The following is a 15,756-nucleotide window of genomic DNA, read 5'->3' on the forward strand; positions in this document are numbered from 1 at the left end:
GACTCGAGGTATGTGGGATTCTCCACAAGATAGTTCCTCATCAATCTGTTGTGGGCATTATCTTATCCCTCCAAAATTTGCGACAAACCATAACTGAACATTATGCTTCGGCTTTTTATTGACGTGCATAGCTTAGGATCATTGCGAGGTCCTCCTCCTCTTGAATATCAAATTCCTCGGAAGAATCGTAGAACGAACTCATCTACAATATTGAATTTAAACTAGTTTATAAAACTACAAACAACATGCACCAAATTCATCTACAAAATATAAAGTTGAAGCAATACATACCTTGCAAGTGTTTTGTCAAACACCTTATGGGCGTCGAGCTACAATGGGTCGTTGGGTGCTGTTCGTCGGAGGAATGGTGCACTGGAGGGGCGGCGACGAGAAGAGGAGGTGGAGGAAGCAGCGGCGACGCGCGGGGATAGGCGATGGAAGCGCCGATGGGTCACTGGAGCAAATGGGGAAGGTGCGGGAAGCGGCGCCAGTGCTTGGAGGTCTCAGAAGAGGAGGTGAAGTCGCGCGCGAGTCGTCGCTGTCCAACGCGCGGGAACGGGCACAACAAATACACCGCGCGCGATGCCGTTTTCCTCCGCGCGTGCAATTATTGCACGGCTCCTGGAGCGCCCGTTTCGGCTCCGCGCGCGCAAAAAACAGTTTTTTTTCCAGTGCGCGACTAAGATAGCGCGTGTGTTGGAGATGCTCTAAGGGATAAATTGAATCTTTTTTTGCGCTTTTACAGAAAACACCGTGTCTTTTATGTTAATTAACCCGCAGTCTACGTAAAATAAATGTTTTTTAAATATCCATATCTGTTAAACCATAACTTCAATTTTAACATGTTATATATGAAATTTGATTAGAAAAATGTGTGGAATCTGGATATGATATTTTTTTTTATCTTTTAACCATTTTTAAAATGCTATTTGGAGTGCAACCTTAATCGACAGCGCACAAACAAATTGTAGATGAAACAAATGTAGCAAGAGAAAAAACCTCATCTTATGCCACAAGAAAAACGACTTACGATTGACCACATTCAAGTGCGTTGCAGTTCTGTAAGCACTATGATCTTCGTGTGCGAGAATGCGACAATGGAAAGATGGCAACAAGATGAGATGTCATCTAGAAATAAGGAACATGGACCTATTGATTTCTTGACTCGTGATTATTTGGATTACGGGCATGTGGTATCTTTTTCTCCCGTTGCAACCGACGGGCTCTTTTTCCTACTAATAAAAAGCACAGAGTGCTTCTGTTGATTCATCGTCGCGCCATTTTATAAAAAATCATTTGTTTATGTAAATTAACCCGCACTACACATTTAAGTCACAGTCATACCTTTTTTTTGCATTCTCTCAGAAAATCCTCTGACATTTCAGGTAATCAACCCGCCGCCGAATAGTATTTTTGTTTTAACAGGACCCCCCCTCCCCCCGACTTTCCGGTTAATCAATCCGCAACTTATCTAAAGAAAAATTATTTGCATTTTCTCAGAAATCCCCTTGATGTTTCAGGTAATCAACCCATGGACGAATCATTTTTTAAACTTTAACAGAAAACCCCCTGACTTTTCAGTTAATCAATACAGAACTTATCTAAAACAGAATTATCCATATCTTTTGAACCATAACTCCGATATAAACATGTTATACATATGAAATTTGATAAGAAAAATCTGTAGAATCAAAATATGATATTATTTTTAGCTGTTAAATACTTATAAAATATTATTTTTGGTGCAAATTTAATCTATAGTGTATGGTCCGTTTTTCTTTCAGACCGGCGGCGATCCAAATTGCAAATAAACACCCATTAAACCAGATTGAGAGGAAAGAAAACATCGATAACTATGCATGCACACCTTTGAAAAACCTCACGAGAAAAAACAACATACTTCTCATCTTATTTCGAGCGAGTGTGTGTGTGTGTGCGCGCGCGCGAGAGAGAGAGAGAGAGAGAGAGAGAGAGAGAGAGAGAGAGTCGCCCTAGGAGTGAACACATTCAAACATGATTTTGTTGTGTAAGCACCGAAACCACCGTCGGCAACAGAAATATGATGCCACGTGAAAATAAAGGACATGGACCTATCAGGTTCTTGTGTCATGTTTATTTGGTTGACAGCGTGTGTTATTTTCTCTCTCGTTGCAATGCACAGCCTCTTTTGCTAGTCTATATCTGTATCTATACCTATGTTTAGTTTTAACAATAATTTATTCATCATCCAGGGTGCAGAATAATATATTCTTCACTCAAGGTAATCTTACAATCATTTCATACGTAAATTACTTTGAAATATAAATAGTTACATTTATATTAATTCATTATGTAAAATTTGGCATAAGAAAATAAAATTATATGACCAAAAAAATAGTATTTTATGTATATTTTAGACATTGTTTTTATGTCTGTAATTTTACATAACATAAAATATTTTCTATGATTATTATATATATATTTACGTTCTCTTTTTACATCTGAAATAAAACAAAATTTACGGAACGTAAAATTACGGTGCATTGATGCTAAAATGGAGGGGGTGAAGAATAATCATTCCTCACCCAGGATAACAATCAAACAGGGCTGAGGTTTCTGGACAAAAGTTTGAATTGGCTGGACAAAGCATGGAGTGACTTGCTATAGCAGTCTTGACTGGCTCCGAAAACCCGTGCTTCTTGTTGTTGTGTGTGGCCTTGAACAAGTCAATCGCAGACAGCTCCTCACCCTTACGCTCTTCTTTCTGAAATGTTTTTCAACAAAAATCAAAATTTTATTTAGCAAGAATCAGAAATGTTATTCAACGAGGATCAAACGGTACGGGCTCTAGAGAAAAGTTCTCACAGTGGCAAAAATGTGTAATGTGTAGTGCCTGGAACCAGTTCTCTATTGGTACACGACTTTTTCTCGATTCATCTTGTTCGACACACAGGTTTCCTACAAAAAAGTATACTGTGAGCATGATCTAGCACTAGCATATCATGTGCAGAACAAAAAGCAGCAAACAAAGCAGAGACAAACCTTGTGTCTTGGGGTAGACCACATCTCCACTAGAGGTTGCCATTCACCGTCCGTCAGATCTGGCACCGGAGACTTGATGCTGACTTTGTTTGCAGCTATGGTATCAAAATACTTCTTCTTGATCTGATGGCGTCTGTTCTTTGAATTTTTCTGTAGAATATCTTTGCACGCGGTCTTGATGGTCTCCGAGTCCGTGTTCATCTCAAAATTTGCCTACCAAGACATCAAACAAGGTAGGAACAATATTAGTGATCATGCATAGTGATACGTCTCCAATGTATATATCTACTTTTTCTCACGCTTTCCTCTTGATGTTTAATATACTGAAGGATGGCATGTTGGTTTGTTTGTCCAGATGTTGATCGCTTTCACATCTTTCGAGGCCATTTTCATTATCGAAAGGTTTGATGATTGGGCAGGAACAAAGTCGTTTGAATCAACAAGCTACTGGTTATGGGCAGCAGGTTAGTATTATTCTTTCTCAATATAATGCATGTATTTTCATTTTTGTGTAGGTTGCTATTTCTGATTCACCTCAATGTACTTGGTTTTTTGATAGTTCATTTCTCATAGGACATGAACTTCTGGTTGTTCTTACTGAAAGTGCAATTCAATATGACCTAAGTTATACAATCTGATTTTTTTTTCTTCTATTGAAAATAATAATTTCAGGATTTTACGTTCTTGCAAGAGTAGAAGAGGTTGCAGACAAACCAATTTATACGTGGACACTTCATATTGTCAGCGGGCATACTCTTGGTCATTTATGTGCTGCAATGGTGCCTCTTTGTTTTATTCTCATGTTAGTGAAAAGGACAAGGCCAATTCAACCAGAAAGGTATGAACTGATAATTCCGTAGACTCCATGATTGTCTGCACTTTATTTCTTTATGTGTAAAGTGGAATTTTGACGTTGGCTCGCCAAGCCTATCACAACCCTCCTTTACTCGGACTTGGGACCGGCTATGTTGAGACAACATAGGCGGAGTTGTCTTGTAGGGTACAAACAAAGAGTATAATTTTGATTACATGATCTGACAATTTCTCTCGTTTCAGACACATGATTGTGCATCATCAATTAAAGCTTGCTTTCATGGTCTGCTTATTGGTGCCCAAGATGATCTACCTATGGATGCCCAAGTTACAGGTATGATAATCTGCTGATCCATGTCCGAGCAAATAAGAGTCACTCCACATATTGACCATGTTGCTGCTTTGACTAGAGGCCTGACACTACACTAATTACTAACCTCCCTTGACAATTGACTCATTCCATGCCTATTATGTGTATTATATTATTGAGGTAATTATACAATGATAACTTTACTTCCATGTGTCATGCTTTCTCCACAATTTTATTTAGTAAAATCTGTCTCTCTAGCATGCGTGTGATTCTTGCATTGATATTCATTTATTTGGATAACCTAATTAACTTATTCCACACTCGTGCAAATTAGACAAGTGTTTTTTCATGTGTGACTTATTGACTGTGTTGTTGCTCTGAATCAGGTTAGTGCCATAATGTATGAAATCAGCATTTTGATGTGGGAGTTCAGTGCTCGTTATGTGGCTAATCAGGCAAATACCTCTGAGGAGCGAGGAATGTTAGAAACCCCAATTCGTGCTCGGCAAATAGTGCCTCGTATTCGCGGCATTTATGGGATGGACATTTATAAGAATAAGGTCTTAGAATTCTTACAAAGTGAACGATCGGATGAGTCTATATTTGGATTATGGGGCACGTCGGGTGTTGGCAAGACACGGCTTCTTTCACTCATCGCTGATAGCTATGCTGATTCATTTCGTCATGTCATATTTCTTGATGGTGGCAGTAGCGTGAGAGTTATGCAAAATCATTTCGCATATTTTTTGAAATTGGATTGGGAGGCAATCTCATTGTTAGAGGAGCATTACCGAGCTAAAATCATCATGGAGTACCTAGAGCATGTCAGTTTTTTGGTTCTGTTAGACGATGTGCAAGATGAAGTCTACCCAGATTTGACAGCTGTTGGTTTGCCGATGGCTCTTGGGCATCGGCAAAAGGTTATTCTTACGTCGAGGAGTCAGGTAGTATGTGCTCGCATGGGATGCACCATATCAAACACTCTGGAGATGAAGTGTCTCGGGGATGAAGATGCTTGGAGTCTTTTCGAGTATAATGCGGGAGTTAAAATCACAGAAGCTGATAATGAAATTTGTGAATATGCAAAACAGGTAATATATATTTTTACAGAATAACTTTTTCAGATATACTTTTAACATAACAAATAAAAACTGTGCACTATAATTTATAGTTTATATTGGTTATTAGATGGTTTCAGCATGTGGAGGGTTGCCTAGAGCCATATGTGCTATTGGCATAGGCGTAGCCGGAGCCACTTGCAGGGGAAAACATCCAGATGATTGGTGGTTTACCTACAAGCGTTTCAAGGGTAAAAATCTGCCACCAGAACGAATGGAAGAAATAGTCCCTGTTCTGGTTTAGGTAAGTGAAAACTCTAAAGTAGTGTGTGATAGCAGATTGTACATGCGTGAGTGCTCAAGAAATACCCCTGGCAAAAGCAAATGCATACTCCCTCCCGTGCCATATTAGTTATCGCTCAAACGTATCTATCTACATCTAGATACATCCGTCTGAGCGACAATTAATATGGGACGGAGGGAGTATTTCTGAAGGGAAAATTACTTGGTAGTAGTTCTCATTATGAGGCTTGAATAAATTCAAGGCCTTGCACGGATGCCTTGTTCATGATGGTGAAGGAAATCATTCCAGAGATCGCTTAACATCAAAGTTTAGGAAACCATTCAGATTTATGTCTCTGAACAGTTCTTTGTAAGCATTTTGCCATTACCTGCTCAAATCCCCAGGTTGGGCTCGAGACCAACCAGCCCCTGGGTATCCTCAGTGTCCAATTGGGGATTTTCTTTTTAGAGCTTCAGGAGTTGCATTTGGTATCAGTTTTTTTGTTGTTGATATATTCTTCTTGAGGACAATTCAAGCCATTAGATGTAAAACACTGAGAGAACACATAACTGAATAATCTGTGCTAGGCATAGCTGTAACTTTAGCTGCACCAGTATTGCCAGGATATGAAGTTGCATGATCAGTAGCCTGCCTCTCTAAGTCTTGCATCTGAGTCCAGCGGATAGACTTTGATGGAAGATTTACTCGCACAAGTTGTAGTATTAGGCGGCACATTTTATATGGCTGAGTGTTAAAAAAGGAGTAGATAGCACAACCCTTGGGATTTGTGTGACATTTGCACAGCAATCAAAGAGGAATCAAGTGCATGTAATTACTATTTACTACTCCCTTTGTAAATTAATATAAGATCTTCAAGATCACTACTTTACAGAGGGAGTACTTGATAGGCCTAGCCTCTGCTTTAGCTTTGCAGTTGATTTCACTCTGGATTGTGTTCTTCTCTCTTATGCGTGCTCATGCGAAGGACCGCTGCTCTGGTTTCAGGCAACTTGTGCGTGGCTCCTGGGAGCTGTGGAGACATGGTTGGACTTCATTACTTGTTGCTGCCACAATGCAGTGTTGGAAGAGAGTCCAGATGGCGGCGGTTTGATGCTTACCTGTGAATATGGTGTGATATGTTTGATGATAATACTTTCTAGTATGTGTTTTCTTGACTTGTCAGTCTTCTGATGCGTAAACACAGAGCAGAACACCTTCATGCTCCTTAAGCACTCCGGACAGTTGGCCTTTTAAAAATTGTATTATATAATTGGGGCCGTCCGATCTCCTATCAACCGTCCGAGAATCGCTGCCTCGGTAAGCTGACGCCTTACACGCCATCGGCGTTGGCGTTGACGTACGGACTCGAGGTGAAGCACAACGGTCACCCTTCCCGGCCATGTTCGTCGTGATCGCTGATGGCCGCTGTCTGACATGCCAACAACGTGAGTTAAATTGCATCTATGGTCCTTGTACTAGTTGGCATGTAACACAACGGTCCTGCAATTCTGTGAAATGCTCCAATACGGTCCTTGAAGATGGAAATACGTCGTATGGTCCTGACTACGTCTCCTGATATGCACAGTACCACATGAGTGTACAGTACAGATACAGGACCCACATGTCAGCATGCAAAGAGGAATAAGATGGAAAAATAAATTGCACGCTCGGATTAGAACCCGACACCTCCTGCCAAATTGACAACACAAGCTAGCCAAATGATACCCGCGTAACGAAAATAGCTTTTTTTTAGACAAGCATATGGGATAGCTAGAACGCTACTATTGTGCTGATGCATTTTCTTACGATTTCCTTTTTATATTCTCCTAGGTTTGTGTCCATTTTCCTCATATAAAAATAAAAATAATTATTAATATACAATAAGCTGTATATTTAAATCTTTATTATATCTTAAATATTGTGTTTCATGAACTTTTTCTAAAATTTGTACGGCTATGAAAAAAGAAATGATAGTAAAATATATTTATCTTTATTCATGACCACAAGCGTGCACAAGTATTATGTACTCTCGCTGTATTTTTAAATTACATAATTGTTTGAAAAATACAATAATTTTAGAAAATGGTTATCTTTTTGCCCTATTATTTGCCCACCAACCGTTTTTGTTTTCTCCAAGTTTGTGTTTATTTCCGCATCTTAAATTAGGTGAACAAGCACGCACAATTGTTGTGTCTTCAATGTATTTTTTAAAATGCAAAATACTTAAAAAATTGACAGCATGTTGAGCAACAGTCAACGTGTTTTGAAAATTATTGAGCAAAGCAAGCCATGGCGGATCAAATTGAAGACTGGATAGCTCGCTTTTTGTAATTTAATCATGTTATTTCATAGAACGGGCATTGGATGAACTTTTTATTTTGCTGTAGTTTGTAAATATTTTATTTTAATTAAATTACCGTAGAACCATTGTTCTACGGTCAGGGCCTAAAAACAAATACGCTGCCATGAAGCATGGCCCGAAAATATATATTAGAGCATATGCACCCAGGCCCTCTCTATCTAGCCATCCATTTTCTGCTTTAAGATTCCTGCAAATACATTTCTCTTTTTTGTTTCTCCCACATAAAACATATCTTGAAGTTTAAACCTATGCAATGTGGCAAAGCTTTCTAAGTAGAATCTAGGATAAATCTTTCAGATTTTTTTGTCAAATATAAATATACAAAATACGTATTGTTTGATTAAAAAAATCATATTTTTTTGTATTTATGTCGGACACAAAATTCTGGAAGATTTATCCTAGATTTTAGTTAGAAAGCTTTGGCACGCTGCATAGGTTTGAACTTCAAGATATGTTCTATGTGGGAGAAATAAAAAAGAGAAAAATTCATATAAAAAGTTAATTGTGTCGCACGGATCTTAAAGTGATATTGAAGAGTTAGGATAGCAGGGCCTGAATGCAAATGCTCTAAAAATCCACGATCCAAGCGTGGCCAGCCGGCACGCCACGGTCAACATCAACACAAGGCCGAGGCCCCGAGGAAGGTGCTGATGAGAAGGCATTCGGCGACGGACCAGAGCACTGGCTGGCAAGGTGGAAGTCCTTGTAGCAGCGCCAACACTTGAGCGGCTCCATACAGGTTGCGGCGAAGTGATAGGATTAATTATAATCCTAATAATCTCTACTTAATTAAGCACCGCCTTAGTATAGGAACCGTCCATGCGGTTGTCCCTTCAGGGAGACGTATCCCCTCTCCCTCTCTATCTCAACAGACACGACCCTTTACTCGTGTCCCTTGTAACAGTATATATACCATCATCATCAATAAAGAGATATACTTGATTCATATAACCTCTCTCGATTTTCTACTTAACACGTTATCAGCACGCTCGCCGTTGAGCGAGTCGATCGATTCCGGCAATCGTCAGAACAAGAAGGTCCACAGGCCAGAGGTGAGAAAGAAAATGCCACGGTGCAGGAATGCATCGCGGCTTCAGCGTTCTTCGTCGCTACCACACCTAGTAGGAACACTACGCTTGTCTACGATCTGATATAGTGGGGATCTGATCGATGTACCCAATGATATCGGTGTTCACATTTTTGTGAAACTGAAAAATCAGGACAAGATGTTTGATGCCTTGGAGATATCGAAAGATATTCTTGAGTACCAACCAAATGTGTTTGGTGGATCCAATGGTATTATGGAACGTTGAGTCCCAATATCTCATTTCCATCATCTCTTGGTCTAAATAGATCTTTCTCTACGTCTAGAGAATGAACTACCATGAGAGTTATGGATGGATAAGATTTGTCCACAATAAATTTCTCCAATATATTATGGATATAGACAACATAGTATACCATAATGTCTGAATGAAGGTGCTCAATTTGTAGCAAAGAGCGGTATTTTGGTTTACCCAAATCCTTCATTTTAAACTCCTTCGTTTAGATGATTACATGTGTCGTCATTGTAGACACACAAACATGGATAATCATAATTATAGGAGTAATCCTTGTGTATAAGGATCTCACTACGTCAGTTGTACCATATGTACCGACAACAATAAGTCGTATGTTGACTTACTGATTTTTACACAATGTATGTTGTATTTTGCATTTCGATTCAGAAGTGAGATTCCATTGTGAATCAATCATCTATGTCTGAATCTAGTGATCCACATATATATGTAATCACTGCATCTATCAACTGCACAGATAGATGATTTTGTACTGCCAATGATATAAGTTATCGGAAAGAAATTCCACCTCTGGAGAATACTTGGGTATCTGCGTGAACCCTTGTGCTACAATACTTGCTCTATGTTTCACCACCTCATTGTTCTCAATTCTGTTTCCAGAAGAAAACTGGTGTAGGTATTGCTTATGAATACCTTCCCATTATTGAGCAATATTATTTCTACCTAGATTATATCCTTTGCTTGAGTTCAGTCCGAGTGTAGTTTACACTTTGCCATCGCCATGGTCTTTGGATCTGAATCACTTGAAAGGTTTTTTTTCAACCTAGTTGAGAAATGTATGTCGCAAATTGTAGACTTCCGGTTATATGATTCTCCAGAATGTATATATCAATATATAGTTGATGGAAATATCGTTACCCATGGTGAGTGCTCGCGATTTCCCAATGCAATTGAGTCGGGTATTCCGATGTCCCGGTCATTGTGTCCACTATGACCTGAGTTGGTGGAGGTTTCCCGTCCACTGCGTGTATACTACCCATTAGGTGTCTGTCAATGTGAAGTTGACTTGCATTTACTGATTCACAGGCCTTGATATCCTCGCTTGCGAGAAGCTGAATCCTGATGTACTTCCGCCATACATCTCCCCCTGTTGCTTTGAATGGGGAGTGGAGTGAATTTTGTTGGTACCTCCACTCTTTCAGGCGTACTTTTGCAGGATTGTAGGACTGTGTGACACCTTTATAGTCAGTAAATGAATCTGGCAGGTTATTTGCAATGTGTCGTGGAATTGTCACGGCAGATGTCCTTAGTGTCAGGACTTAGTCGCGAGGCCAATGCATCTATGTGGTAGCTTGAGAGGGGTTGAGCGGAATCGAGAGACGCAACACAAGACAAGGGTTTAGACAGCTTCGGGCCCCGGGAAACATCATCCGGTTACTACATGCTGTTTGTGGCTAGGTCTCATTATGATCATGAGGGAGTCGTCGGTAGGCCGGCTCTTTGTGTCTAGCCCTAAAGATTATTTTCTTGTCCCCCTTTGGGGAGCCCTGCCCCTCCTTATATATGTTGAAGGGGCGGGTTACATGTGGAGTCCTAGTAGGACTAGGACTAGTCTATCCTTTCTCACAAGTTGAATACAAGTCCGGGTCTTGCTTCCTTGTAAGGGAAATATTCGTCATCCCTTTCCTCTTAAGCCGGCCCACCAGAGTATAAGCCGGCTTGCTGGGCCTTGGGCCTTATCGTCCGTCTGATCCGCCCGCCGGGTTCCAGTGAGTCACAATGTCCAGGCGGGTTACATGTAAACCGCCATGTCCGGGCGGACCGCCGGTGAGTCGCCAAGCTCCAGCCAGGTCTCTAGTGAGTCGCCAAGTTCGACCGGGTCATACCGCGGGGTATATCCCCGACATTAGCCCCCAGTTTAATTTGGATTTATCCATGTTAAACTGATCCTGTAAAATAAACACAAAAACAAACTTGATAGGTTGTGCTCTGGGTTAAATATTTTCCTGAACCGGCACCTGGTCATCTTTAAGTCCTTATCATTTCCTCCTGGATGCATACTCAAAGATCTTATAGCAAATCTCTTTTAACAAATATGTCCAAACCTTGCCAATGCAAAAATCCAAATACTTCTTTTGAAAAATCCGGGTCAATAGGCCAGCTTCAGAGCCAATTTACAGAGATTGGTATCTTATAGAGAAATATTGTAATAAATAATCCACTTGAATCAGCTTCCAAAGCGCCGGCTTAAAAAATATTGGTCTTGAAAAACTCATCTGACTTTCAGTCGGCTTGTAGAACTTGCCCGTTTATCATTGCCAAAATATCCGGTTTGTAAATATTGATAGCACCGGGTCATAATTGTTGCCGACGCCGGGTCATAGTTATTGGTGATGCCGGGTCAATCTGGTTTACTCAAAACTAAGAATTTGAAGATTTTTCTCCCTTATATCCATATTACCTGTAGCCCCCAAGTCTTGAGCAGAAACAAAGTGATGACTTAAGACTTGCTTCAATATAAATACCGCCACTTTGAAGAAATCCATGTTGTTCATCTTAGTCACTAGTAAAGACTGAATACTCCATATATGTAACCCCCAAGTGCCGGGTTGTCATGCTTGCAGCAACCTGGGACTTGTAATTGCCTTATACTCATAAAAATTTCAACTAGTGTAGCCCCCAAGGCCCGGGTCATTATGCAATAATGAGCAGGGACTTTATAAATATGATCATATAGACTTGAACAACAACGTGTAGCCTCCAAGGGCCGGCTCAGTAAGATAATATTGAGCTGGGACTTTATATATCCTTCTTTTGAAAAGAACATCATATGATGTAACCCCCATCATGGGGCTTGAACCCACGTCCACAAGGTTAAGGGCGTTGTGCTTTACCAACTGAGTAGTGGACCCTTCAATATAATGGAATAAAACTTGTGTACCTTGAATTGTTGACAGGAGCAATGGGTAGCCCCCAAGGGCCGGCTCATTATGATGTGATGAGTCGGGTCTTCAATAAAGCCAGTAAAATTGTCTTTGCATTAGTCCCCAAGTGCCATGGTGCATGCTGGCAGTGACATGGGACTTGCATATTTGATATCATCTCAAACTGAATAATGTAGCCCCCAAGTGTCGGGTTGTAAGCCTGCAGCTACTCGGGACTATTCCTTTCATTGTAGAATAAATCATATCCATTGATAAAATAATAGTCATTGCGCCAAAGCGACTTTGAATACCTCATCATAATATTAGTTACTGATAACCATAATAAAAATCCAGCCATGTTGGCTATTAAAGATTTGAATAACCCGGTTTGAAAACCTCAATCATTCAATATCATAATGAAAAATCCAGCCAAGTTTAGCTATTTAAAGATTCAAGTACCTTATCTGTTGACAAGTAAATCCGGAGTTTTAAATACCCGACGGCTCTTGGCCGATGGCGATTTAATACGCCTCCATTGTAAGCCGGAATTTTTATAACCCGGCTATTTATAGCCTTTGAGAAAATCCAGCACGGATGATCATTCTGAAGCATCAATTTTAATGATGAGCTTGGACTTAAGCATTTATATGAGTCATAGTTCTGCAAATCCTGCACAAAGTTTAAACATCATACGCCCTGGCGACTTAATGTCAAAAGCCAGGGCGGGTAACCACCCCAATGTAGTCTTATCCTGTGATATTAAATTTGCACTGTCGGTCTATGTGACCTACACAGTAAGGGTGATAACTCAATCTTTGATACGCGCATGATTCCAATGGCGTAATTCAAAATATACCGGCGGCTTAAAGTCCATAGCCAGGGATGGTTTAAACATAATCATGTATAAACAATATTATACCTGTGATATTGAATCGTACTGCCGGCTTATGATACCTGTGCAGTAAGGGTAATAACCCAAAACTTAGAAGTTTAAACCTTCCAAGTATTAATATTGTCATATCCCGGCGACTTGTTCGTCGAAATCCAGGGCGGGTTAATAGAAACCACATATATATGCTTCAGATATGAGCAAAAAGTCTCAAAACCCAAAAAATTATTTGCAAAAACTTAAACCAAATAAAAATCAAGGTTTCTGATTCGAGTACGATCAGTAAACCATTTCAAAGGGGTTAAGCTAGGATTCGAATACGATCATGTAGCCCCCAGTGGCTTTGGCGTTGCGCCGATCAAGAGGGTACCAATATTTATGTTCTCTTTGGTTCGAATACGACCTATGTTTGAACAGGAAGCCCCCAAATGACCTTGAGAGGTTTTTAACGACCCTGATTCGAATACGATCCAAGTTGGACCCAAAAGGGGTTAAGATATGATTCAAATACGATCAAGAAGCCCCTAGTGAGTTTGGCTTTGCGCCGATCAAAGGGGTTACGACAGCTATGTTCTCTTTGGTTCGAATACGACCTATGTTTGAACAGGAAGCCCCCAAGTGACCTGTAAATGTGGCTATGAGCCGGACCAAAGGATAATCATAGCTTAGCTCAATAAGCCGGAAGCCCCCAAGTGATATATTTCTGAGCTGTGCTCGCCGGGTGCCTATGTTTGAGTTTTGCTGTGCAATAAAACTCTCTTTGGTCCCTGTAATTTTTTCTAAAAACTCGAACTTGCGAGAGATGAATTCTTTTTAAACAGAAACTTTAAACTGGATTTGAGAGCTTCAAGCTTTGTGGGAAACATGTTTACCTTGAGCCGGATGTTTGATCCGGATTTGAGAGCTTAAAAGCTTTGTAAGAGACAAATTTACCTTGAGCCGGATGTTTGAACCGGATTTGAGAGATTCAAAGCTTTGTAAGAGACAAATTTACCTTGAGCCGATGTTTGAACCGGATTTGAGACCTTCAAAGCTTGTAGGAGAGAGATGTCTCTTGAACCGGATTTTAAATCGAAATCTTTATTTTGAACCATTAATTTTCTGACGGCCTTTAAATCTCCATTAATATGGCAGTGTCCTCCGGAACCGGGTTATCATTCCCTCCAATGACCCGGAGCTCCCGAGTCATGTCATTATAGCCCCCGAGTCTTAAGACTACTCGAGGAGTTGGCTTGAGACTCTCCATATTTGACCATCATATAAACTGGTATGAGTCATTCAACATCTCAGTGATATAACTTATCCTGCACTGGAGATAACCCAATCTTTGATACGCGCATGATTCCAATGGCGTAATTCAAAATATACCGGCGGCTTAAAGTCCATAGCCAGGGATGGTTTAAACATAATCATGTATAAACAATATTATACCTGTGATATTGAATCGTACTGCCGGCTTATGATACCTGTGCAGTAAGGGTGATAACCCAAAACTTAGAAGTTTAAACCTTCCAAGTATTAATATTGTCATATCCTGGCGACTTGTTCGTCGAAATCCAGGGCGGGTTAATAGAAACCACATATATATGCTTCAGATATGAGCAAAAAGTCTCAAAACCCAAAAAATTATTTGCAAAAACTTAAACCAAATAAAAATCAAGGTTTCTGATTCGAGTACAATCAGTAAACCATTCCAAAGGGGTTAAGCTAGGATTCGAATACGATCATGTAGCCTCCAGTGGCTTTGGCGTTGCGCCGATCAAGAGAGTACCGACAGTTATGTTCTCTTTGGTTCGAATACGACCTATGTTTGAACAGGAAGCCCCCAAATGACCTTGAGAGGTTTTTAACGACCCTGATTCGAATACGATCCAAGTCGGACCCAAAAGGGGTTAAGCTATGATTCAAATACGATCAAGAAGCCCCCTAGTGAGTTTGGCTTTGCGCCGATCAAAAGGGTTACGACAGCTATGTTCTCTTTGGTTCGAATATGACCTATGTTTGAACAGGAAGCCCTCAAGTGACCTGTAAATGTGGCTATGAGCCGGACCAAAGGATAATCATAGCTTAGCTCAATAAGCCGGAAGCCCCCAAGTGATATATTTCTGAGCTGTGCTCGCCGGGTGCCTATGTTTGAGTTTTGCTGTGCAACAAAACTCTCTTTGGTCCCTTTAATTTTTTCTAAAAACTCGAACTTGCGAGAGATGAATTCTTTTTAAACAGAAACTTTAAACCGAATTTGAGAGCTTCAAGCTTTGTGGGAAACATGTTTACCTTGAGCCGGATGTTTGATCCGGATTTGAGAGCTTAAAAGCTTTGTAAGAGACAAATTTACCTTGAGCCGGATGTTTGAACCGGATTTGAGAGATTCAAAGCTTTGTAAGAGACAAATTTACCTTGAGCCGATGTTTGAACCGGATTTGAGACCTTCAAAGCTTGTAGGAGAGAGATGTCTCTTGAACCGGATTTTAAATCGAAATCTTTATTTTGAACCATTAATTTTCTGACGGCCTTTAAATCTCCATTAATATGGCAGTGTCCTCCGGAACCGGGTTATCATTCCCTCCAATGACCCGGAGCTCCCGAGTCATGTCATTATAGTCCCGAGTCTTAAGACTACTCGAGGAGTTGGCTTGAAACTCTCCATATTTGACCATCATATAAACTGGTATGAGTCATTCAACATCTCAGTGATATAACTTATCCTGCACTGGAGAACTTGCCAGCCAGAGTAATTGCCCTTTTGAAAAAAGCAAGATATAATATAATATAAAATATACTGGATGGATTTCACCTGA

At 40.2% G+C, this 15,756-nt stretch overlaps 1 protein-coding gene across 1 annotated transcript; it reads left to right on the forward strand.

Annotated features, from left to right (window-relative positions):
* The first annotated feature begins 334 nt into the window (after positions 1–334).
* Positions 335–5,506, forward strand: LOC125526516 (uncharacterized). The gene is made up of 7 exons (XM_048671305.2): positions 335–659; positions 1,366–1,385; positions 3,377–3,485; positions 3,694–3,859; positions 4,078–4,168; positions 4,531–5,235; positions 5,333–5,506. The coding sequence occupies exons 1-7, from the start codon at positions 335–337 to the stop codon at positions 5,504–5,506; spliced, it is 1,590 nt and encodes a 529-aa protein (XP_048527262.2).
* Positions 5,507–15,756: the final 10,250 nt, after the last annotated feature.

Source organism: Triticum urartu, chromosome 3A, assembly GCF_056163025.1.
Source record: "Triticum urartu cultivar PI428250 chromosome 3A, HENAU_Tu73, whole genome shotgun sequence".
Taxonomy (NCBI): Eukaryota; Viridiplantae; Streptophyta; class Magnoliopsida; order Poales; family Poaceae; genus Triticum; species Triticum urartu.